The sequence below is a fragment of the Bemisia tabaci genome, chromosome 8 (genome assembly GCF_918797505.1).
Source record: "Bemisia tabaci chromosome 8, PGI_BMITA_v3".
NCBI lineage: Eukaryota > Metazoa > Arthropoda > Insecta > Hemiptera > Aleyrodidae > Bemisia > Bemisia tabaci.
Genome location: NC_092800.1, coordinates 18,619,513 through 18,646,186, shown reverse-complemented (window position 1 = coordinate 18,646,186; position 26,674 = coordinate 18,619,513). Strand labels below are relative to the sequence as shown.

The following is a 26,674-nucleotide window of genomic DNA, read 5'->3' as shown; positions in this document are numbered from 1 at the left end:
TCTTATAGCCGGCTAAAGAAGGCTACAGAAAATCATATAGCTGGCTGTAGAATGCGGAGAAAATCATAAGGCCGGGCTATACGAAGCGATAAAAAATAATGCAGCCGGGCTATAGTTTCTATCGCCAGGCTTTACACTCTATCGCCTGGCTGTTGCTTTTTCGCCATCGATTATAAAAGGCTATTAGAAATTGTGTAGAAATTCGTGTGCTTTGGAAATCATTAAGTTTGATACGGGACCACCTTAATAAATACAAAACACACATTATATTTTCCTTTAATACATATTTTTTTTTCATCAATTAAAATGTGAATTATCCATACAGGATGTGCAAAAATTTCAAAATCATGAGTTGAATAAAGCTGACTCCACCAGATTAAATATTAGAGCCTAACACAAAGCGGAGCGGCGACGCACTGGCGCCTACAAACCTAACAGGGATACTTCACGCATTGCGCAACGCGTGAAGTATCCCTGTTAGGTTTGTAGGCGCCAATGCGCGTCTCGCGCTGGCTGGTATTTTGGAACACAGATTCTACTGCCAATTTTTACCAGGGCATGGAATTTTAATCATTCTAATTTTGAATGTTTGGTTCATTTATGTTGCGCCGATGTCTATTCAAGTGAATATGGGTGTGGAGACAGTGAATTGTAAGAGAGGTAATTTAGGAAAGTGTAAGTAAAGAGAGGTACATAGGCATATCTGGAGACAAGTCTACCCGGTAGATGCCTAAAGTTAGAAACAAACTCCGGATACATTCTTTGTGAGCAAAAAAAAAATCGCATTCCTCCAGTGCCTTTTTTAAAGTAAAATTCGGTACAGTACTACAAACGCAGAAATCTACCAGAAAGATTTGGGGGGCTGAGGGCGCAACTATTTTAACATTCTGGATGTACTTTTGCCTATACAGCATTTTGAAGGAAATCCTTGGAGGCAGAAAACTATAATGTCTTCAATCTAAGCTGTTCTGCTAGCCGGGGAACCTTTCTGAATCATTTTAAATTTTATCTAATTTTTTTGGCGATTCCTTCACATACTTCTTCATTTCCCGAAAAAAATGAAAAAATTTATAAAAAACACAATAATATGAAATTTCATAAAGAAATATCGTGAGCTTTTTCGAAAGGTTCTACGATGTTATCGCAAACAGTTTGCCATGAAATGTAAAAAAACAGTACCTACATAACTCAATTTTTAAATTTTAGAAAAAACTAATGAGTCAAATTTCGAAGTCTCTCATCGAATTCTAAGATCTTTGCTGCGGGTTGCATACGCAGCCTCTGTAAAATCGTCGGAATTTCATGGAAAATGAAATTTTACTTTTCAGCAAAATTACACTGGAAAAAAAACACATTGGATTTAGAGTCCAGACTCTGAAAAACATCGACAAGAAAAAATACTCTTGATTCGATCAGATTTAAGCTTAAATGAAGAACCAAGCCTCTTAATTTGAGCGGATTTCCTTTTGATTTAAGCTTAAATCTGATTGAATCGAGAGTCCTTTTTCTTGTCAATGTTTTCAGGAGTCTGGACTCTAGATCCAATGTGCTTTTTTTCCAGTGTACATTTCTTGTGAAATTGGATGATATTTCATTCTGTGAAAATGCAAGAAATTTCAATCTGTGAAAATGCAAGAAATTTCAATCTGTGAAATCGCAAGAAATTGTATTCCGTGAAATTTCATTCCGCATCTCTGTTTCTCTCTTTTCTGATGATTGCACACCAAAAATGAGTTCCTCGAGGGGGCGACGTCATAGCACGTGTGTTTGCCGGGAAGTGGTATCTAAGGAAGCGGAACCTGTGACGTCATTGGTTCGGCGTTTGCATGGCTTATGAAATGATTTGTCGTGTTTGGGCGTGTGTTGCAGCATGCTTCAGGAGACTGGTGACGGGCCGACGTCTGGCCGACAGATTCATCCGCAGAGTTCTCCCGTGCGACGCCTTGCGTCACTGCCAACTCGCCTGTGCCATCGAGAAGGAGTTCGTCTGCGAGGGCTTCAATTTCAGGTGAGCCCGCACCACGCATCGATCATAACTCCGGTCAATTATTTGATCGTACTCGAAGAAAAACTTCGATCACGAACACTGAACTGCAGTTTCATTGAAAAAAAAATCGATGTAATCCCAAATATTCGGTTCGTCAAACTGAACTTTCGATTTGTCAAACTGTACTTTCGGTTCGTCAAACTGAACTTCCGGTTCGTCAAACTGAACTTTCGGTTCGTCAAACTGAACTTTCGGTTCGTCAAACTGTACTTTCGGTTCGTCAAACTGTACTTTCGGTTCGTCAAACTGAACTTCCGGTTCGTCAAACTGAACTTTCGGTTCGTCAAACTGAACTTTCGGTTCGTCAAACTGAACTTCCGGTTTGTCAAACTGAACTTTCGGTTTGTCAAACTGAACTTTCGGTTTGTCAAACTGAACTTTCGGTTCGTCAAACTGAACTTTCGGTTTGTCAAACTGAACTTTCGATTTATCAGTGGCGTGGCGTGAATAATCGATTATCGATATCTCGCCATTTGAAGCTATGGTAGAGAATCGATTACTAAGGTGTTCGCTGCGAACACCCTGATAATCGATCTTTTTTCATAGGTTTAAATGGCATAACGATCGATATATCGCAATTCACGCCACGCCACTGCGGTTTATCCAAGTGAACTTTCGGTTTGTCAAATTGAACTTCCGGTTTGTCAAACTGAACTTTCGGTTTGTCAAACTGAACTTTCGGTTTGTCCAACTGAACTTTCGGTTTGTCAAACTGAACTTTCGATTTGTGTAACCGAACGTTTGGCATATGAGACCATACTTAGTTCGTCAGTTCACTTTACCGCACAAGTTCGGTTACACGAGCCGAATTTGCTGGGATGATATGGAACACCGAACTTTTTTTTCAGTGATGGGGGACACCAGTTTGGCTTGTAGTTCGATGTATCATCTGTCTTTCTTATTCGATAGCTTATCCAGCCAAATAGCATTCCAATGCAGTTAAGTGCTTCTTGGTTCGGAACAAGGTGTGTCCTAGTAACACAGCGAACTGTTTTTCGCCAAAAAGGTCTCGCATAAAGACTGGATATCTTATGTCTCATCGGTGAGCATCATAAACTCAAATGAAGCAGATTCAGAGAGTTACGATCAGTCTGATCTCAGCGGGTCTATCTGCGTTTTTTGCCTTCACAGCTGGGGGCCATGTGTTGAATATGGTGTGCGTGAATGAACTCCTCTTCTTAAACAGGCGTGAAGAAAGTGAAGGTCCTAGAGGGCTGTCACTCGAACACTATTATGACCTCAACTTTGAAAGCTTTTTCCGCTCTATGGACTGGATTTTGCACTTAATTATATGACCGGTAAATTTTCGCGACTGGGAGTATATTCGTGGATCGCGCTCGCTTAGATTGCAACGAACATCTGCGCCGCTACAACTGCGTAGCTTCTTTAGTATGAACCGTGTTGCAGTTTTAAAACGGTTACATTAGGGTTATCCTAGGGGGACGCTCCCTGGCCACTACGCAGCCTAACTCTCATAGGACGCGAAAAGCCACCTAAAGGCCGCAAATCGTCCACAAATCGCGAACATTCGTGAAGTAATCTGATTAGAGCGGGATTTTCCCGGGACAATCGTATGAATAGTTGCAGAAATCATGAAAATCGGCTAGATAGATATTTTTATCAAACTAAGAAAAAAATTGACACTTGCATTCTTTATAAATACGAGAATTCACAACTTAATCACGTAATATAAAAACATCTGTGTCATATTTTCAAAATTTGAATGGAGGGGCTTCAGTTAGTCATCCTATCGAAAATTACAAAACTCCAAAAGACTGAGGGAACGAACTGTGACAAAAAATGAAAATTTAAGGGGTCAGTTTGCTTACATAATAAAAATGTCGATGGTTGAATTTTCCCTGTGGTCCGGCCGAAGAAACTTCATCCCTCTTTTTCCCCCTAGAGTCTAGACTGACAAAACCAGTGTGAATATTTTATATTCTTGTGGCTCAACTTAAAGAGTTTCGAATTTCATTTAAATTGGAAAGTCCATTAAACACGTAAAAAAATTGAAATTTTAGTCATATTAAAAGATAACGTCACAAGATTGCAAAATTCGTTTATCTGTGCTTGAAACGCTCAATAAACAGACCCAATTTTTGCATTTCCTAAATTTAGAAAAAAGAATAAAACTAATTAGATAATAGTATTGCGCAAATACCCTACGCTTCGGTCTGAGAACCGTTCCTGATGAAGTGACGGGTTGTTACACTGGAGTTAACAAACTCATCCTCACACAATTCACAGTCACGGAAGAGAAAGAGGAAGATAGTGAAAAAATACCTGCAAAAAAAACGGCACCAGCTTTATGCTTTGTTCCTCCAGTTCTTTCGGATCGGTAAGATGTGCAAAGTTGTCCATCAGATCAGACCAACTTGAAAGCTCCATAATAAGCCCTAACAAGGGTCCTAAGAAAGAGGTGGGGGTCCCTATCCTCAGAAAAATTTGGACTACATAGGGCAGCTGAACACTAGGAAATCAGAAAGAAGTTGGTGGTGGTAATCTCTGTTACTACGAAATCAGTTGATGAGTAGGTAATATTAATTTGAGAGCTAAAATGTTTTTCAACATGTTGAAAGTGAGATTGAGATTGTGATCAATTCGCCTTCAGCTGCGTCTGCAGCAATTGTTGTTTCGAGTATGCTGTGCGTGTTGATTTCAGCCCATTACATACTTGACTATCTGAAGGCGTTTTATGTGCGCAAGTAGCGCACACTGTTGGAGAACAACAGAAGTAAAGATTGGATAAATAGCTCAATTCCTACTTAGTTCGTTCTCCAACAGAATGCGTTACTTGCGCAAAAAAACGCCTTCAGAGAGTCAAGTATGTAATGAGGTGAAATCAGCACGCACAACATGTTTGTAACAAAAATTGCTGCAAAGTAGTATTTTTCATATATACTGGATACCAAGAGCACAAAAGAATACTTCAGATTACAAATTAGACGAGAATAAAACCCACAGAGGGTGCACCATCAGCAGAAGGGAGGAAGGAAGGGCAGAGGCGATGGAAGTGAGATAAGGAGGGCATCTTGACCTTGATAACTTTAGTGACGAACATAGAAACCTCATCCCGATTTCTTTGAGAGGATAACATTAAAGGTTGGACCATATCCAAAAGAAAGGCACGATTCATTATCCACAATTTCATTATACATTGCATTGCACGATGCATCTGGATGAAAATCCCGGCCTAAATGTTATGACGGTGCGATTTGAAAACAAGTGGCGGTGCGGTTATGAGCTGTGACAGGATATCTTAATAATTAGAGTCAAGGACGGGCGGCATCGCAAAATGATGAGTACTTAGCCTCCTGAAAAACGGAACTTCACCGTTCGGCGTTCGGCTGCATTGTGAAGGATCGATGATTATGAGTTCCATTAAATCACGAAACAAGCCATTCCATTGTTCTCACCATGAGATTTTCGTACTGCAGTTTGTTTTCTCCCGTTGATGCGGGACTCGTAGGTATGCGAAATGACCGTTGCTAAACTCCGCGAATCTAATGGAAAATTTTCCAGGCTCAAATGCTCGCAGCCGATGACGTAATCCGATGCACATATGCATGGCTACGACCTTGGGTAAATTTTGAGTTGCATTCCCTGCACCTTGGAACGTAAAAACAATACACTGGAAAAAAAACATATTGGATCTAGAGTCCAGACTCTTAAAAACATCGACAAGAAAAAGTACTCTTGATTCAATCAGAATCTAGCTTAAATCAAGAACCAAGCCTCTTAATCTAAGCGAATTTCGTTTTGATTCGAGCAAAAATCTGATTGCATCAAGAATATTTTTTCTTGTCAATGTTTTCGAGAGTCTGGACTCTAGATCGAATGTGTTTTTTTTTTCCAGTGTAATGTGATCGAAATTGAGGGGTTGGGTGCAAAAACGGCTCGAGTAGCAAAATCGCGGTTCCACAAAACGGCGATTAAATATATATTATGGCACCAGGTTTTTACATTATGAGGTATAGTATTAGCTGCGGCCAATATAATTGAGTCATATCCTCAAGTTTGAGTTGCTACGATTGAAACACAGAAAAAATATTGTTGGGAATGAGAGATAACAGAAATAGGAAAGGTGTACTCGGGTCATATCTGGATAGAGCGACCGATTGAGAAGTACATTTTGTGTTCAAGTGTCTAATATTTGGGTCATTTTTGTGTATAGAATCACTTTTTACGTACGTGGGATGAAAATAGGGGTTTCTTAGAAAAAGAGAAAAAAATTGAAAGAAAAAGTTGAATTTTTTTTAAAAACTTTATAATAAAAATTGAGAATTTGTTCACATAATAATGACAATATGGACGTATTTCTGCCAAACGGACCTATGTCCATTAAGACATGAGCCCTGAGACTCATAAGAATACATGCATAACAGGGCTCACGTCGTAATGCACATAGTTCCGTTTAGCAGAAATACGTCCATATGTAAAATCCGAAAAGCTGTTCTCCGCAAAAACGGGCCGACCACGGTCAATCCCTTTTTGCGCCTAACTCCTCAATTCTGAGTGCAAATATCTAACTATGGTTAAAATCTTCCTTTTATACTTTTATATTCTCTGTTCCCTCACGGAAAAAAATTGCTGAAGTAACATCCCGAAAGTTGAGAATTTGTGCGACAACTCTTGAATTTTGATCTAGACGCCACGGCTGTTATTGCAACGTAGCTAGGATGTTACTCTAACAGTCGTAGCGTTCAGATCAACATTCAAGAGTTGTCGCACAATTTCTTAACATTCGAGATGTTACTTACTTTTGTCTCCATGCTGATCGACGAGGGAGTTGGAACTACTCAGTAACGAACCAGGCTTTCTGTTTGTTTGTTTCTACTAGCCTCAGTTGCCTATTTTCTTGTGTTTTGTTGCCTTATGACCTTATTCCTATACCTATTTCATTCTGTTCTGACCTAGGTTTGAGCCGACGGGAGAGTCCCTCGGGAGCTGCCAGCTGACCTCCTACCCGGCAGACCACCTGGACCTGAGCCAGGACTTCAACTCGGACCTGGCCTACGACTTCTTCGAGCGAGACCGCAATGCTGGACCCGGCTGCAACGGCTGGAGCATCGGCGGCCCGTCCCAGTGGGGGAGCAAGGGCCCCTACCTGCCCCCCAAATTCGACCCTCACGCTGGTGGCGGGATCCCTTACGGCTGGAACAAGCCGGCGCCGCACTACCCCCTCGCACCCCCCAACGAGCTGCCAGGAGTCTACGGTGGCGGCAAGATCGATCACATTTACAAGGGCCAACCGCACCACTCCGTCACCGAAGGGCTGACCCCTCCTTTCAGCCTCCCTAACGTCCCGCTCACCGATGGTTAGTCCGCTTCCAGCACCCCTTTCCTCTTCTACCAGAGGCTATTCTTACAATTTGGCCACACTGTAAGCACTCCATTCATTAACTATACATAAGCTTCTGGCCAATTCATCACAAGCGCCATGCGACGTTTCAAAATTACCGCCGCCATTTTTTTTTTTACAGAGAAATTGTTGGTTGAATCTGTTTGAAAATTTCACTGCATTTTATCGGCAGCGTAAAGAAAATTGAGTAAAATTATCAAACAGATTCAACCAGCAAATTTGCTGTAAAAACGTAAAATGGCGGCGGAAATTTTTAAACATCGCATGGCGCTAGTGATACTTTGGCCGGAAGGTTACGATAAGTTAAACGATTGATTGTAGGTGAGGAAGCCCACCTTGAATCGACATATTTAATGGATTTAAATGGAGTACTTACAGTGCTGCCAACTTGCTGGAATCGCCACTGTTTTCTACCGTGACGCCGTGCTGAGAAAAACGTCCTATGATCATTCGGATGTTGCCAACTGCCTCTGATAAGATCAGAGGCGTGGCGTGCTTTGCGATATATCGATTGATCTGTCATTTAAACCTATGGAAAAGGATCGATGAACAGGGTATTCGCAGCGAACACCTTAATAATCGATTCTTTACCATAGGTTTAAATGGCATAACAATCGATACATCGCAATTCACGCCACGCCACTGGATAAGATATTCAAATTCGAGAAAAGTTATGAGAGCCTACTCTTCCTTGAAATTTTCAGATAAATGCGGAAAAATTACGAATACAGATCGCTGAAGAATTCAAAGAAGAAAATCTCAAATTTCTAGAGTACGCATACTCCACCAGAGGAATTTTTGCGACGGCGAAATGAGCTACATTTTGTAATAAGGAATTTCATTTCTGGCTCAATTATAAATACACCTGTCTACAAAAAGAAGCTAATGACAAAGGTGTTTCTAAAATATACCCGAAATGGTACTTCCTCATTGCAAAATGTAATCCTCAGGCTCAAACGGCGTTTTTACGACTAGCGGTAGTCTTCCTATTCTATCTAACCTTTTGAAAGGCAAAGATTAACTCGCTTCGCAAAGAGATCCATTCAGATGAAGGCTGTCTCGAACCTAGGATTGAAAATCCATAATAAAATACATGAAATGAGGCTTTAATTTTAGAATAATGAGGTGATCACTCGTGATTTCATACAAAAAGGCAGAGTAAATTGAATGGTCTGGTAGAATTCAATTTACTCAGTAAAAATCACATGTTGTGCGTGTCTCCTTGCGTTAGAAGTTCCTTCAAAAATACTGGATGCAATTAAACGTACACTGTCGTGAAAACGCATCTCATCTGGTGTGCGACGCGATGCAGACAGCTTTTCTCTGCAAAGTGATTCGACGGTTGCTGAATTACTTTAATGGGTTTGTCGTTGAAGGAAAAAAAAGAATTTGCCATGAACATAACTTATTCTTAAACGTGGACCTAAATTTGAATTGTGACCATTGGCTGTAAAATGAAAAACAACTTTATCAGGTTCCAAATCTCATTTTGCGGGGGAAAAAACCTACACTCATTCTCTTTCCTTTTCCCGTTACTCTGCCGTGCTAATGAAAAACGCTGTATGAACATACAAGAGTTGCCAAATTTCCTTGGATAAAATGTTTATTTTTGAGGAAAGTTATGAACAGTTTTTCTTTAAACTTTCAGACACTTTAGATCAAATTACAAACAAATTTATCTGAAAAATTGGCAGAAAATATTCAAAAATTTTCCTAAGAATGGTGATTTGCCAGAGGAAATTTGGCAACGCCTGGAGGCTCATACGGCGTTTTCCTAAGCACGGCAGTACTATTGTAATGACAAAATTCAAGCCTCGAATGTATTTTGGAAAATTTTATGAAAATAGTTTAATTGATCAGTAAGTATTGGCAGCCTTCATCATTACAAATACTAAGTTTGCCACAATCGCCGAAGCTTGCTCATGCTTAAAATTTACTGAGCTTATAGCTTAACGCGGCTGTATTCTCAGTTTCCAATTTCCTAACAACACCAGCAGAGGTCGAGGTAGCAAGCAAATCAGACGCAAACTAACTAATTTTCCTTTCAGGTCCAAACCGATCAAATCGGGATAGTTCTAATAATCGCTGAGTTTTCTGTAAATGTAGTGTGTTGAATTTTAGAGTGTTTTATGCGAGCGCGGAGTGGGTTCCGGCTGGAGAGATCCATCATTGTCATGTCCCTGAATGCACCGACCTTATACGACTGCGAATTCCATTGCGCCAACGAGAGGAAGTTTACTTGTAATATATTCGGATTTAGGTAAGTTGCGCGGGTATTCACACTGAAAAAAAATTCTCGGCGCTTTTACCAAGGTCCGTTGGTACCTTTACCATCTCACTTTTTTTACCAATTATTAGTAATTTTACCAAGACAGACTGGTAGGCTTACTTAAAAACCGGTATTTTTACTGTTCTTCTCAGGTAAGAATATCACTTTTATTGGTAATCGATTCCCGGTAACTTTGCCATTTTATCTCGGTAATTCTACCACAGTCGATAAAAAATATTGGCGTTTTTACCAAGGTCCAGTAAAATTACCAAGAAAGTTCGATAATTTTACCGAAGTTTCTCGGGAAAATTACCAATTCCGTAAATGGTAATTTTACCAAGAAAAAACTGGGATCAAAAAGAACCGTGAATTCTTGGTAATTTTACCCTTTTCTTAGTAAATACACCGAGATTTTTTTTCAGTGCATAACGAAATGGTAGAGATTGCTTTCAGGAAGAGATTGAATCGTCGCACAGAGGATGAAGTCAATTAGAGAGGTCAGACATGAAATGTTCGACTAGAACTGTATATTTTGATGTTTATTTCGTCGAATTTTAAACTTTAAAGGGCACTTCTAGAAGAAAAATTTCACAAGGAAACCAACGGAACCACTTTCAGAACCTCGAGGTTTTGTCAAAGCGTTTACATTGACTTCAAAATAATCGAACATGCTTGGAGACTTAAACGCAGCATTAGAAAAGTAAAGTATCTCTCTTGGGCCGCACATCACGTAAAAGTGCGCCGATTTTGAAAGTAATGTGTTTTATCGCAAGGGTGTTTATTCAAGAAGCTTACGTTTTGATTATTTCGATGATGATGAAGATTGATCAAATCATCAGCGCCATTGATTTTGGCTTTGAATCAAATAAAATTAAGCTTGTCACTCTGATTAAAGTTAGTTTGCCAGCTTCGACTCACATTGATTCACTATTAAATTTAATTTTTGAATTGGTTTTAGTCGGGATCGCTTATGACCTGTTTTGCTATTAAAAATCCACTTTTTGGTTATTAATCTATGAAATGCGTATTCCGTTTAAACTTGAAAAATCTGGCATGATCCAACCCTTACACGTCACTCTGTCAAAGTTCACCGGTTTGAGAACCTTTAAAACAAAATACGCGGATATTGCTCCTACAGGTATAGTGCCAATGCAGCCACAGATAACTGCCAACTGGGTGAGAGGACGATTAGACAAATTGACTTGTACAGCGATTTAGTTCCAGACAGAGACTACGATGTCTACGTTAGAAATGAGTTGGGACGTCCTGGATGTCAACCTACTAAAACATTTGACAGTGGTAAGTAAGCCCCTTACAACATTTGGAGCTATTTCCTTTATTTACTTTCAATTTCCGTACATGAATATTCATCACCGTGCTTAAAATTTAATTTAAAAACTGCTTTAGGTTTCCCTTGTCAAGAGAAATTGGTCGTGATCCCCTAGCAATCACCGAAAAAGATGTCTTTCGATTTGATTCGTACCAAACTGTTGAACAATATCTACTCATACTTGGCCGTTCCTAAGATTGTATAAGCATCAAATAGGTCACTAAACTTGGCACTTATTGTTAATTCCAAAACGCTGTTTAGCAGAAGAGGTGAGCTCAAATCAAAGGCAAGGCCATGATCAGGAACATGTGAAGTGTTTTACAATTGTTGTCCAGTAAACGAATGTGTCGAAAATAACATACTTTGAGTCCTACACTGGAAAAAAAACACATTGGATCTAGAGTCCAGACTCTTAAACACATCGACAAGAAAAAGTACTCTTGATTCAATCAGCTTAAATCAAGAACCAAGCATCTTAATTTAAGCGGATTTCGTTTTGATTCAAGCAAAAATCCGATTGAATCAAGAGTATTTTTTCTTGTCAATGTTTTCAAAAGTCTGGACTCTAGATCCAATGTGTTTTTTTCCAGTGTATCAACGATTCTAATCCTACAGATTCTGGTTGGCAAAGAAATGAAGCACACTCGTATTTTTTTTTATTTTCTTCCTTGTGCATTAATTTTCCCAATTATATTGCTTTAATATTGTAAAAAATCAACACTCCCTTTGTTTTGTCAACAGATTGCTTCGAGCGCCTTCGAAGTGGGCTCCGACTTGAGGGAGTTGTCGTCAAGTTCACGATCAGTACTCAAACTCTGAGCGAATGCCAGCTTGTGTGCCTTCACATAAAGCACTTCACCTGTCGAGCTCTAAGTTACAGGTACTAATCATTTAAACCATACATGTAATTTTGGTTAGAATGATCGCTTTTGACAAGTAAATGTATATGGATAGAGAATAGTTGCTCGTATCGAATTGATCCAAACATTAATGTGACCTCTCTCTATGTTACGAATGAAAATACATCACAATTTAAAACCTACTATCCAATCGAATCAGTCATTCAGCTACGATTACTGGAAAATGGAATATGGATTATGAAAATGGAAGATAGGAATGGAACAATTATATATTCAGTGTTGAAGTCTAATTATTAAAATTGATGGACAAAGCTATAGACAAAGGGAAAATGGAGTAATCCTGTTGGTGGAAGCGGGTAGCTGCAGTGGTAAAATGAGGTAAGTAATAGACTAACTAAAGGCAACCTACGAGAGACTCTATAATTAGTCCATCATTTCTACCTCGGTCTACAGACAGCAGTCTCAACCGTTAGAATCACTCTATTTTTTGCAATCTTCGTCTACAGCTTTCTCTATCACTTTAAAAAATCAACCTGCATAGGTCAGAAATTTACTAGGTTCAGCAGTATGGCACTGAAGGCGCACAGGTCAACCGTGCAAGTCGGCGACCTTAGGTCGCGTAAGAATCTTTGACAAATCGTCCTGCTGAAGTCGGTCGCCGACTTGCGCCTTAAATCGCCGATCCTATGACGTAAGGGAGTATCTCATTTATGACGTGAGCCCTGCTTTACATATGAATAAATGCTTTCTGGGGCTCATACGGAAATCGAGGTGTGCCCTTACGCCAAAACAGCAACAGAATGTCGTACCTTAAACTCTTGATCAAAAATGGGTCCGTTACGCTGGTCACAGAATCGTCTTTGATGCTTAATTCTTTTAGATGAACTGAAAATAATAAGATCCGTCCAAAAAGCAACTTTTTACATTCAATATTATCAGAGAAATGGCCCTTTGAAAAGTCGGGTTTTTGACATCAACCACCGCGGTGGTGACACCTTTGGTTTCACTACCAAGTGTGTCACTACCTCTGTGGATGACGTCAAAAACCTCGACTTTTCAAAGTGCGATATCTCTGGTAAAATTGAACGTAGAAAGTTGCTGTTTGGGCGGATCTTATTATTCTTCTGTGACCAGCGCAACTGACCCATTACGAATAGGGGTTGTATCACTTTGATCATTATCTAATTCTCCAGGCTCTGTTCTCATGGCGACTTTCTTTACAGGTATGGGTCACCGACCATCGGTAGCCCGGCAGACAACTGCATCCTGACGGACTGGCCGATGACCGAGCTGGACCCCACCAAACACTTCGTCGACGACGCAGGCTACGAGCTCTACCACCGAGCCAGCTACGGCCACGGCTGCGAGCTTGATCGCTGGCCCTTCCTCTCTCCCGCCTTCCCCACAATCCCCACTCCCGAGGGCCCTGCCGGCGGATACCCTACGCCACGACCCCCCTTCGGCGGCTACCCTCACCACCCCACCGTCCCCCCAACCGGCGGCTACCCACACCACCCCACAGTCCCCCCAACCGGCGGCTACCCCCACCTCCCCTCAGTGCCCCCGACTGGCGGCTACCCTCACCTCCCCTCTGTACCCCCAACTGGTGGCTACCCACCACCCTCCGGCCCCCCGACCGGCAGCTACCCCCCTCCGGCCAGCCCGCCCTCGGATGGGGGCTACCCTGCGGCTGGGCCCCCTCCTGGAGGATTCCCCCATGGTTTTCCCCATGGTGGAGGAGGGCATTATCCTCCCGACGGTGCCGGTCCCCCTTACTTACCCCCGACAGATCACAAGCCGCCGCTGTGGCCGTCGTACCCGCCACCGAAGGGTGGCTCTTATCCCCCTCCAAACTACCCTCCTGCTTACTTGCCCCCCAAAAAGCCTATCGACAGGCCGACGATTTTTTCCACGCCTGGGTTTATTCCCAACCCTCCGACTTATGGACTTGGTGGTTACTTGCCTCCTTCGTCCTATGGGCCAACGCCACATATTCCACGACCGACGGATCAAAGTAAGTGGACAATGAATAATGTTATTTTGGATCATTTTTTTATAATAAAAAGTGAAAAATCCACGGTAATAAATATTTTGCGATTTTTCATTCATGAGCAGCAGTATTTGGATCAAATTAAGCAGAGAGGAACTGAACCACATCCAGCTATTGCCAAATTTGACTCAGAAATATCATTTGTAACATGAAAAGGGTTGTGCGTATTTTTGTACAAATTTCAGTAAATTTTTAGCGAGTACCCAGCACATTTCTTAAAATTGTCAAAGAAATCCACACAAATGTTCTCGCGTAAAAAATTAAAGTGTCCGGTTAGATTTGACAATAGCTGATGTGGCTTGGTTCCTTTCTACTGTGCGCAGTCCATTTGAGCGTGCTTACGCGGAATGAAGCCAACTACTATGACGATTTTAAAACATCACGTATAGACTCATACTAAACAATGAGAAAAACTGGGCTCTTTGAAGTTTTTAATGTATATAAATGTTGGCGCTTGTTCCATAATTTTCCACTGAACCTAGAAGATTTCACTAAAGGGAGAATTTTTCAAATGACAAAATTCGTTCTACACCTCGCGAAAAGATTTACTGAAATACTCCGGCCATTGCAATATTACGGATTTTTTAGTGACAAAAAAATATTGTAGCAGCGAGTATAAATTGGAATCCGAAAAATCATAAATTTTGTTTGCTTGCAGTATGTTACATCAGCTATGGGACTCCAGCTCGCCTGCTTCCTGCCGCTGTCAAAACTTCTTTGATAGTCCCCTCCGAACTGGATTGCAAAGCTGAATGCAGTCGCGTCCGAGAAAAATCACAATTCAGATGTGCTTCTTTAAGTTATAGGTATTTCAATAAAATTAAACTTTTTATTGACCCGGATTACTTTTATAATTAAGTATTCTACTATCCTGTTGGCACAACGTCACTGATCTTTAATAGATCTTACAAAAGTTTGTTAAAAGCATAGTCGCAGAAGTTTTTTATGGGAAAAAATCAGGTGGAAAAATTATTTTTTTTTAATTTTCAACAATTTAAGTTGGTTCTGAACAAAGTTTGCTGTATATTTTTGCCAATAATCACACTTTTTCTACAAGTTTCCATTATTTCTCCGTCAAAAGTACTAATTCCTGTAAATGGTTTATAGTGGTCCTTAAGAACTTCATGAAAAGCCTCAGACTGACAAAAGGATCAGAGAACGGCACAGACATGGCAATGGGGGAATTTAAGGGTGTCAGCAATTTGTTGAATGTCGTGTTCAAGTGGAAACTACTAAGTGAGCTGATCACTGAGATGAAGCAATAAAGAATTTTCGGGGAATTTCTCCATTAGCTCCATACATTGTTCAATTGTACCGCGTTTAGCAGAAAGGAACCAAGCCTAATCAGCTGTTGCAGAATTTAACCGGGAAATTTGATTTTTTACAAGAGAACGTTTGTGCGGATTCCTTTGACATTTTTCAATAGATTTTCTTCGCGCAATGCAGAAAATTCACCGAAATTTGCACCGAAATTCTTACACCCGTTTTCATGTGAAAAATTAAATTCCCCACTTAAAATAGCTGATGTGGCTTGGTTTCTTTCTGCTGAACGCGGTCCAATTTGTCTCTAATCATAGGAGAATTCCTAAAGTGACCTCATGTCCGAGTCATAGTTCACACGGTGAGAAAAACTTCGTTCGTGGGACCCGAAGTTGAGGTCATATGGATCCCTGAAGTTTTCGGATCACGTATCTAAAAACTTGAGGTCGAGCTGCCGAAGTTCGAGTCAGACATCTGAAGTATTTCGATATATACCGAAGGGTTCGGGTCACACATCTACAGTACTCCGGTGCGTACCGAAGTGCCTCGATGTCTGGCCCGAACTTCGGCAGCTCGACCTCAAGTTTGCGGATGCGTGATCAGAAAACGTCAGAGATCCATATGACCTCAACTTCGGGTCCCATGTACGAAGTTTTTTTCTCCGTGCATTGCAGCTAATTTCTCACCAATGCTTGGATGGACACGTAAAGCGCACGGTCGAGGTTACTACGTCTCCAACGCGCGGTGTCTGATCAGCCATTAGATCACCAGCTGACCTATATCCCCTCGTTCCAGGTCCGGAAACTGCGAGCTGAGCGACATCGAGCTGCGAGACCTGAGGCCGGACGTGGATTTCGCAAAGGACGAGCACTACTGGCTCCACTCCTGGGACTTCACCGACGCCCGCTGCTACGTCCCGCCGGCCGGCAAGATCCCCTACCCCGGCGCCGGAGGGGGCGGCGGCGGCGGCGGCTACGGGGGGCCGCCGGCCCCGGCGTTTACATAAACAGTGAGTACTCTTCGTTGTCCCCGTCCGGGCTATCACGACACGGATGTTAGATAACCGGGTGTTTTCTTGCCCTCCGCCGACGAGCTTGTGCAAGGGAGTGATTGCGAGGGCGTGTTGCCGATTGCCGCCGAAAATTTCACTCTTGGGAATCTTGGAGTGCATTTCACTCCTGAGCTTAGTTTGCACTTAGCACCGGAAAAAAGTTCGGTCAGCAAAACTGGATGTGTTCCTTATCATCCTGTAATCAAACGGGTTGTCGACCAGAACTTCCTCCATTAGTTCATTCAACCTCAAAAGTTTGGTTACGCGAGCAGAAAGTTTAGTTTGACAAACCTTATAGTTTGAATGACATGAAACACCAAACGTCCAGTTTGACAAACCGAAAACTTCGGAAAACATAAAACACCAAACGGCAGTGGCGTAGCTAGGAATTCTTTAAGGGGGGGGGGGGTCCATTCGCCGAAAGTTCTGGGGGATTCTTCCAAAAGGTAAAAATTGTGACAGAAACAGCAACTCAACCCTGCATTATTCAAAAACGAGACGGTAAATTTACATTATTTTGTGTACGTCCCTGATAAAATTTTATGTCCGCCCTGCAAAAATAAAAAAAAGGTACAACTAACGAGGCTGAGGGGGGTCCAGACCCCCTGGACACCTCCCTTCCCTCTCTTGTCCACGCCACTGCCCAACAGTCAGTTCTTATGACCGAACTTTTTCCCAGCGCAGTCAGTGCAGTACTTACTGAACCAGACTTCAGTGGTAAAAATTATCCTGGTCTCGGTAACAATGTAGCATCGTTGTCAAGACTGGACCAAAAAAGTAAATAAAATAGCCTTTGTTAGGAGAGAAATGTCGCTTAAAATTAAATTGCTCTATCAGTCCAACTTGAACAGTATTAGTAAGAATGGGCGATTCACTATACTAATAGCAGGCAACTGCGGATGAGTGAACTGGTCGTGTCAATGAAAGGTGATGGGTTATCCGAGCGATGTGTTTGAAGCTCGCTGGACGAGGCCGGAAATGTGTCATGTCGAACAAGAGAATCGTAACTCGAGCACAGCATTGCTCTTTTCCCGCTCATCTTGACTCTCCTCGTCGGAGTCTCTGTTAAGATAATTTCTGGAATCGTAGGTCGGGAATGAAAATCTCAATTGAGGAGCTTGGAAGACAAGGCGCACAAGTGCAGTTTTTGGAAAAATGAGATATTCATCAACTCAACTAAAACTAGTTTGAAAGTATATTCTGTGAAAAATTCACAGCTAAAATCCAAACTTTAAAACATCAAAAAGTGGAGTTGAACTTCCTTTCCGCCATAAGGCTCCATGTAATTTTGAGACTTAAAACATGTATTTCTTGGAATAGCAAAAACTGCACTTATGCGCCTTGTCCTCCAAGCCCCTAAATTAGAAGGAATGTCTCCTAAAACCTATTCGATAATCAACCCTCTAAGTTCCAATCAACGCCTCTCCTCAGTTCATTAGGAGCGAAGTTTGATCCTGACTGACACAGTGATAGCGAAATTGAACGAAAAGTTCGATGAAAACTTCAAGGGGGCATCACAATTAGATTTCAGCCGCCTTTTGAAAATTCGATTGAAAGTTGTAACAAAATTTTCGGTCGAACGCCGGCCGAAAGTGTGGCCAAAATATATAACTTTGAAAAAAAAACCATATCTATTCTTGCTAATAGCAATAGACCTATGACTTCCTGAGTTAAAACCAAGATTTCCATCTTACCATCAAACTTGTATATATTTGCTCTTGAATTTATCTAATTATCGTCGAAATAAATATTGCAATAGTGTAAATCAAGTAAAATATATTCTTTTATTATTACAACCTAGTCAAGAGAAATTTTGTGAGATTGCAGGAGTAAAATTTTATTTAGTTTGACCTTTGGTTTTTCCAATTCTTATAACAACGGTATCACATTGTCTCTTTGTATTGTTGCATACCAAGAATAATGAAGTGTCTAAAAGTAGATAAATCAGATAGTTAAAACTATAATCTTATGAATGTTCTTTAAAAAAAATTGTTTTTTTTCTTTTATCAGTTGATAGAGGCGAAAGTACTTGGCAGCGATTTACGGTGACAGGTCGGCCGTGTAAAGCAGGCACTTTCTGCACAGAGAACTTGGACGTTGGGGTCTGGTCATGTCCTGTGGATGACGGAGATTGGGATTACTGCTGCAGGGCTGGGCATCATTGCGGTTATTCCGAAGGATACAATTACCCGTGGTATGGTTAATTTAATTTTAATCTTAATTTTAAATTTAATTGTATGGTGTGATCCTAGAAGCCGGGACGGTCGAAAAACGACTTGGGAATGTTTTAGCTTCAACTTTATGCACAATGCACGTATAAATGATGTGGGGAAAAAAAGAAAAAGAAAAAAAAAGATATTAAGGATGAAGGAGGCAAAGAGGTCATGAAATATCTCTATTTTTGAGCTGATACGTTCAAAAGTGAAAAATGTCAAGGAAAATTTCAAGTCAATCAAAGAGGTAGAGCGCTAAAGTGGTCATATTATACATGGTATATTTTTTGAAATAAATAAAACTACTTCTTTCTCCTTCCGAGTAATTTGGTACGAAATCCATTTCCTTACCTTCCGTCCAAGGTATCACAAGCGCCATGCGACTTTTAAAAAGTCCCACCGCCATTTTATTTTTTACGGAGAAATTGTTAAAAGAAGCTGTCCGAAAATTTCACTGAAAATTCTTTGTGGTGCCGTTGAAATTCAGTGAAATTTTCAAACAGATTCGACCAGCAATATCTCTGTAAAAAAATAGAATGGCGACGCACTTTTTAAACGTCGCATTCGCTTGTGATATCTTGACTGGAAGGTGACGAAATGGATTTCGTACTAAATTACTCGGAAGGAGAAATAAGTAGTTTTATTATTTTCAAAAAATATACCACGTAAAATATGGCCACTTTAGCGCTCTTGCTCTTTTCAAAATGACAGAAATTTTGATCTTTTCAAAAGTGCTATATTTTAATATTTGAATTCTGAAATCCTTCCTCCGTATTCCGTAATCGGAGAGAGTGACCGAGGCTTTAAATGTCAATCGCTCGAATAGCCCAGACTTTAGCCGTGGCAATGCCTCCTGCAAGTCAAGTTGCCCACTAGCGAAGTTGAAGGCGATTTAATTGTTCAGAGGATGTGTTCTTCGCTCCGCTGTCGACTGCCCGATCAATAAATAGAGGAGGAGTAATTTTGTAGCAACACCTCCTGAGAGTAATTTATTAATTCATTTTTACAAGTTTATCTCATGGACTCTTTGACTAATAAATTACAATTTGAATTAGCTGAGGTGATCCAATACAGCAGAATCATCTCGAACTTCAATGTATTTCAAGAACAGAATGTGAAATTGTGGTCTAAAATTCTGCTACTTTTTGCGGGCGCAATCAGAACAGATATCAGTGAAATTATCCGTGAAAAACTCTCTACACTTTTCAGGTAAAAAAAAAAATCTTGCCGATAGAAGTTCTGGCAGGCTGAAAAGTACGTAGCTAAGTTACTTCGTCTGGGAAACGGTGAATTCTGAGTTTTCACCTGTTAAATCAGATCAAAAATTGTTGATGAATAATTTCTCCTGGAAGTAGCCTCAATGAGAAGCGGATCTAGCAATTCGGCAACACCGGGTTTGCTCCATTTAGACCTATGTTAAATTATCGATTCCTGTCAGAGCACTAGGCCTCTCCTAGAATCGATATATTTCCATAGGTTTAAATGGAGGAAAACAATGTTGCCAATTTTCTGGATCCGCCAATGGCCTCCGACTCATTTTTTGGACATTTGAGTTGTTTCTAAATATTCAACTCGGTCCGTTTAATCACCACTCTTTCTACTTCCTGCAGGTGCTACGTGGGAAGCCTAAGTCGCACCCAATGGCGGCCGTGCAGCAACTTCTACTTCCCATACCAACCCTCAAACCGTCCGCTCCACTGGCCGGTGGCCTATCTCCACCGCGAGGGCCCACCGAATATCACCATGGGCCACCAACCCTCCATCGTCGACAGCTTCCTCAACTCGCTCAAATACGAGCACACCAGGAAACTGGGCGACTTGAACGGAACGGACGCCAACAACACCACAACACCACCCACCTTCGAGGTGGTCGACGTCAAACTCATCCCGGAAGCGGAACCGAGCACCAAACCCAAAGACGACCAGTCCGAAGCCCAGTCGGGGCACTTCACCAAATACGCGGCCCCAAACGAAACCCTGAACACCAAACACTACCAAAAGTTTACTTTAACGCCCAACTCCAGAGACGGGTCCTATTTTTACAAACACACAGCCCCCAACGAGACCTTGAACCGGTTAGCATACCTACACCCTCACTCAAACGCGACTTTAAACACCAAGGATCAATATTACAAAACCATGGGCCCCACGGGTTTCTCGAACACCAACACCGTGGGCCCCACAGGTTTCTCGAACACTAACTCCGTGGGCCCTACCGCTTCCTCAAACAACCATAATACCGTAGGCCCCACGAATTCATTCAACACCAAGGACCACTTTTACAACACCGTGGGCCTCATGAACACCAAGGATCGGTCACAAACGTCTAGGGCCCCGAATGAGTCCTTGAACGACAGGTTCAACACCAGGGACCACGCTGGGGCCCACTCCACGCATTTCCACAATTTCGCGACGGCGCCGAACGCGACGCTGAGTCCCGGCGTCGTGAAGAGGGGCCCACCCCCGACGACGTCGGCCGTGGCCAAGGTGGAGAAGGTCGAGAAGCCCCTCGACGCCATGACCAAAATGTGGGCCTGGGGCCAGGCGAAATACAACTCGAGTTCTATGTCCAAAGATCAGTTGCGGATATCGAATCGAATCGGGAGGACGTTCGATAATAGTTCGACTCCCGCCTCCGCAGCCTAAGAACTAACAGCGGTGAAGAATGTTGATTGCAGTGGCGTGGCGTGCGATATATCGATTGATCTGCCGTTTAAATCTATGGGAAAGGATCGATAAATAAGGTGAACTCCTTAATAATCGATTCTTCACCATAGTTTCAGACGAGGAAATATTGATAATCGATTATTGACGTCTTGTCACTGGTTGATTGTTAGATTTGCTTTGCACATATTGGACGCTAGACAATCGAAATGAGGGGCTTGGAAGACATAAAGCGCATGATTGGAATTTTTGCTATTTTAAGAAATACGTGTTTGAAGTTTCGAAATTACATGGATTTTTATGGCAAGACAGTTCGGAAAGTTCAACAGACTTTTTGATGCTTAAAAATTGTTCACAGAATACGCATTAAGCCTTATTTTTCTTCAAAGCGTCAATATAAAAAACTGCGCTTTGTCCTCCAAGCCCCTCAAATTTGATCCGTACAATCGAAATATGTGCATTGTGAATTCAACAATTAAATTATTTTGTGTGATGATTTGATTGTGACGTCAGGGATATAACTCTAACTTACATGGTAAAACGAAGTGCGAATCTTATAATTTTATACTTACGCACATCAGAATGACACTGACAGAAGTATTGATGCATTTGCACAAACACCTACACACTAAATTATAATAAGTCTAATAATGTTAATGTCAATATATGGTTAGATCTATTGGCTTTCTTTGCGCCTTTAACGGGAAATGACAATACCAGAATCAGAAGGATAACTTTTACCACTGCGTTGTGGCCATGATTGTCTAATTTCTTCACTAGTGGCACTTCAAAGGTCAGTCCGATTGGAACAACTATTTACTGGGTCGGTTATTTCTATGACGTCATTCTGAAACCATCCGCATGAATTCCCCTGTGCCAAAATCAAATAAACGACTATGTAGGGATTGATGTTATTTTAAAAATTTCTCGGAAGTACATAGCCTGATTTTGACTTTTTGTATACGAACTTGTACATAGTAGACGTAATTTTTATGAAATGTGTAAATTATTGACTTGTAAAAAATGAAACGTTTGTTTTGATAACTGAAGTGTAGAAAGTACCAATTTAATTTATACAAAATAGAATTAAAATATTAGAAAAATATCGCGATCAACTTTATATCATATGCTCTAATCCTTATTGTCAGCTCTCATTTACAAACTTTCGTTTTTAGAGTACAACCTATTTTGAGTGACCAAAAGGACTGATATCTTAGTTTCCTCCGAAACTCAAAGCTCCTATGTCAATGAAACAATTCATTTTAAAGCAACCAAAATCGGATCATTGGACAGGACAAGGATCTAAAAATTACTCGTTCAACCAATCATAAAATTTTGATGAGAAAACAAACATTATGATGCTTAAATTTGCGCGATGCTCAGTGGTTTGCGCTCGTTGCGTCTCTACGCAGGGATTGGTTACGGCGCATGCATACAACTAAACCTGCACGATGGATGAGCGTGTTGCATATGTAAGCTAAATGAAGGCGTTTTGGGAATCCTTGCGCACATGACATTTCAGTTCCTTCTTAAACATCATGATATCGGCTATCGATAGTCTTTTTTTACATTAACGCGTCCAATAGTTATTTTTGGCTCCTACTTTTGATTCACACGATCTTGGCAACACATATTGCCACTTAGGATATTCTCAGCACATGACTGAAACAACTTACACTCAGAGAGCGGCAGTTACGATTGTGTCAGTTTGCGGTATTGCGGTCTCAATGCTGGGATGCTGTGTCAATGAAGGCGCATGCATACAACTATACCTGCACCATAAATGTGCGTATTCCATATACAAGTTAAATGAAGGCGTTTCAAGAATTCCTGCAGTCACAATACAGACGCTTGTTTGGATTATGGATTTCTCTCTTTTTAACGTGCAATTGGATTGAGTCCAAGAGACTATTGTTTTTATCTATGGGCAGACTAACTTTCCGTAAATGTTACACAAAGTGTGTTTTATGAAACATTTAGGTGAGAAAAAATAAATCACGATGCTTAAATTCTCTCCTTGTCTATAATAATGGTCCATTGCGAAGCGTGGTCGGCTTAAATATTGCCGTGCTGAGGAAGAACACCGTATGAACATTCGAGAGTTGCCGAATTTTCTTCAATAAAATGTTTAGTTTTGAGGAAAGTTGTGGATATCTTCCTTTGAAGTTTTCAGAAACTTTCGATGAAATTGCGAACAAAATTGTCTAAAAAATTGGGAGGAAAATATCTATAAGTTTACTGGGAAAATCGTGTTTTATTAAAGGAAATTTGGCAACGCCTGAAGGCTCATACGGCGTTTTTCCGTAGCACGGCAGTATATAAGTGAGATATTACCGTATTTTTTATTCTTCGAGCAAAACTTCCCATTCACCGATAACCCGAGATGTATTTCTTTTGTCGAACCGCTCAAAAATTTAAGCACGCTAAATTATTCCTGATTATTCCAGATTGTGTATCAAAAAAAAGGGAGATTTTTAAGAAATCAAACTCAAGTTCTTTGCGCGACTTACGACTTAATTCTAAGGGTAAAAACTTCCGTTAATTCGTGATAAATTTCGCAAATAGGAAGTTTTAATTAGCTGCTTTTAATATATGAGTAGCTGGACTGCAGTTTGCAATTAACGACTACAATTTCGAGCTTATTTTAGGAACAACATATTTTCCATACGTTTCCCTATGCCAAAAGGTGCTTTTGTGAATAAACGAGAATTCGTATTTTTACATTGAAAAATGTATTCTCACTGTAAACAATAATTCCTGGTAATTAAAAGTTTATTCAACGTGTATAACGGATCCAAAGTGCAATTTCAACGCGGAAATCAACATGTCGATGACTAAATTCCAAAAATGTGTATCTTTTGATTCCGACGTTGCTGACTAATCCTCGTGAATTGAATTTTTTTTTTCATTTTTTTAGAAAAAATTAATCGACTGTTTCTCTTAAAATTGTTCGTACATTTTCTTCACACGGCAATCAATAAAATTTACAGAGAATGCCAAAGAAATATTCCAGTTTGTGTTGTTTCTAAAAAATAAAAAATGATCGAAGATTTTGAAACCTTGCAATAGGAATACGCTACTCGATATCTTGTGATGTTTTAATGGTTATTTTGTCTCGTAATACATTCTATCAAAGGAGGGTGGAGGGAGGTCCTCCAACTACCTGGCACTGTGCCGATGGGTGCGTCCAGTAATATCTCAAATAACTCGCCCACATTCCTCCATCTGATACAGGTTTTCGATTTAGGGGTTGAAATGGAATGGATGAAAATTATGCCAGGTATGCTCGAGACAAGGAATCAATTAATATGGATTCGTATTCCAGTGTATATTTACATTGATAATCGTGATGACGTCACGTTAATGATCCGAACCTTTCAAAAGCATACCTACCTTTAGACGAGCCCTGAGGGAAGAATTAGGGCGGTTTCTCGATTTTTTTATGCAGCCCAAGAAAGTAAACAAAGAACCCGCGGTTGCAGGTTGTTTTTGATACCTACATCTCAATCCTCGTTGAATTCCGGCCTATCACAACACATGGTAGTCAAATTGAGCTGAAAATTATCTGTTTCTAGGGTATAGCTCAATGCAAAGTAAGTAAATTATCATGGAATTTGGGTCCTTCTTTCAACATTACACATTCAAGGGGCCTTTTTTGTTTTGTTGATTAATATGAATTGACTCGAGCTTCACTTTAAAATGAAGAGATTAAAAAGCGATGGGGTCAAACAGACGGCCTCACTCTCGGATTTGAGGATGAGTCAGGTTAATTTGGAAGAAAAATTAACCCTTGGTTAAGGCGATACGACTAGAGGGTGCGCTCCTTGCCGCTACGCGGCTCAACTCTCAAATAGCGGCGGCGAGGCCCCGCGAGTTAATCTAAAAAGAACGGGCTCGTTCAAGGATTGTTTTATATCGATAGCCACTTCTGTCGAAAAAATTGGCCCAGTAGATGTTTAGAACAAACTAAGAGAAAAATTTAACATTTACTTTATGAATATGGGAAAGATGAAAACTATATTAGTATTATAAAAAACACTTGGGTCATTTTTCCAAAATCTGAATAGAGAGGGCTCAGTAGGAGACTATCACTCGTCGACAGCTGTAAAAATCGCTGAAATCGGCCCGGTAGAGCAAGGAGACAATTTTTCGACCAAGCCTCGGAACTAAATTTGTTGCGAGCCGCTCACTATTTTAATCTAATTTTTTTGATATTTTTTTTCCATTTTTATAAAAATTGAAATCAATAAAAATCATCCCAGGAAAAAACCGGCAGGAGATTTCACTCGTAAGACTAAGGCGTCGTTCCTAAATTACGCAACGAACTTTTCCCGCGCGGAAAACGTGGACTAAACTGTGACGGGACAAAAAGCATGTGTGGAAAAAAGTATTTGGAAGACGGAAGACGTGTAGTAGGAAAACATGCTTTAAGAAAAATGACTTGCCACCAAAAAAGCGAAAAAATGCATTAAAAAAAATCAAAATGAATTTTTAAAGAAATCAGATTTTCGATTTCTTTGGTCCGAGGCAAATGAAAAGCACCTCACGGCGATCCCCACACGAGGCCCCGTTTTTTGGCGGGAAGGAGCCAAAAACGCGCCGATTCGACCGCCCAGGTAAAAATCGGCGAACAAGGTGCGCTGCCACGCTAAGGAAGAACGCCTTATAAACCTTCGAGAGTTGCCGAATTTCCCCGGCTAAAACATGTATTTTTGAAGAGAGTTTTGCATATTTTCCCTTAAAATTTTTAGATATTTTAGAGTCAATCGTGAACAAAATTACCTGAAAAATTGGCGGAAAAATATTCCAAATTATCCCAGTGAATTCGCTTTTTATGGAAGGAGATATGGCAACGCCTGAATGCTCATACGGCGTTTTTCTTTAGCACGGCAGAGTGCGGGTCCTCGGTTTCACCTCTGTGGAGCGCGGTTGGCCGAGGTTTATCTTTTCTCCAGGAACTTTTCTCCCTTCCGAATCCGACACCGCCACCGCCACCTCCCGCAGCGACGCGACACCGGGCTCCATTAACCATCCACCGTTCCACCGGTGAAGCGAACCCACCAAACCGCGCGCTGCTCCTCAAACAACCTCACGACTCACGTGCGTGTCTTGTTTATCCGTTCGTTTGTATTTGTATTTGTATTTGTTTCCCCGGTATGTTCGGCTCGTGCCCCCGGATCCGAAGACGCGAGAGATCGCGATGTGTGGAATGATTACTCGCGCTTGAAAATTTATCGATGCGAAATTTAGTGCCATGACATGTAACGCCTTTCCGAGGGAAACTCATCCGTCGAAATTCTTAGTTTTCTTACTGCACTCTCACTCCCAGAGCTGATACTTGTTGGTGATTAAAGTATTATCTGCAGTGATAAGGATTGGTCCTGGTGATGGAACAGTAAGCCGGTTTTTAGTGTTGATCGAAGTGTAGTGATCAGTGATTGGTGCTTGGATCGTGTAAAGTACTGGAAAATTACACCTGAGGAGTAACATCAAAGTTTGGATATATCGTCACGATGAGGCAGCTATATTACCCGGTAAGTGGAGGGTTCGACGCTTTTTTGTTTCATT

At 41.0% G+C, this 26,674-nt stretch overlaps 2 protein-coding genes across 2 annotated transcripts in view; both read left to right on the top strand.

The window, feature by feature from the left end:
- The window catches only part of LOC109044389 (uncharacterized), a 54,719-nt gene extending 32,508 nt beyond the window's left edge, over positions 1-22,211 (top strand). The window contains exons 4-13 of the mRNA XM_072303286.1: positions 1,870-2,008; positions 6,965-7,365; positions 9,531-9,669; positions 10,817-10,977; positions 11,750-11,888; positions 13,092-13,882; positions 14,577-14,724; positions 15,974-16,146; positions 18,249-18,423; positions 20,053-22,211. Coding sequence (XP_072159387.1) covers positions 1,870-2,008; positions 6,965-7,365; positions 9,531-9,669; positions 10,817-10,977; positions 11,750-11,888; positions 13,092-13,882; positions 14,577-14,724; positions 15,974-16,146; positions 18,249-18,423; positions 20,053-21,088 — 3,302 coding nt within the window. The 3' untranslated portion in view covers positions 21,089-22,211. The remainder of the gene's footprint in view (positions 1-1,869; positions 2,009-6,964; positions 7,366-9,530; positions 9,670-10,816; positions 10,978-11,749; positions 11,889-13,091; positions 13,883-14,576; positions 14,725-15,973; positions 16,147-18,248; positions 18,424-20,052) is intronic.
- A 3,821-nt stretch (positions 22,212-26,032) lies between these two features.
- Positions 26,033-26,674, top strand: part of LOC109044390 (uncharacterized) — a 57,027-nt gene continuing 56,385 nt past the window's right edge. Inside the window, exon 1 of the mRNA XM_072303427.1 lies at positions 26,033-26,640. Coding sequence (XP_072159528.1) covers positions 26,620-26,640 — 21 coding nt within the window. The 5' untranslated portion in view covers positions 26,033-26,619. The remainder of the gene's footprint in view (positions 26,641-26,674) is intronic.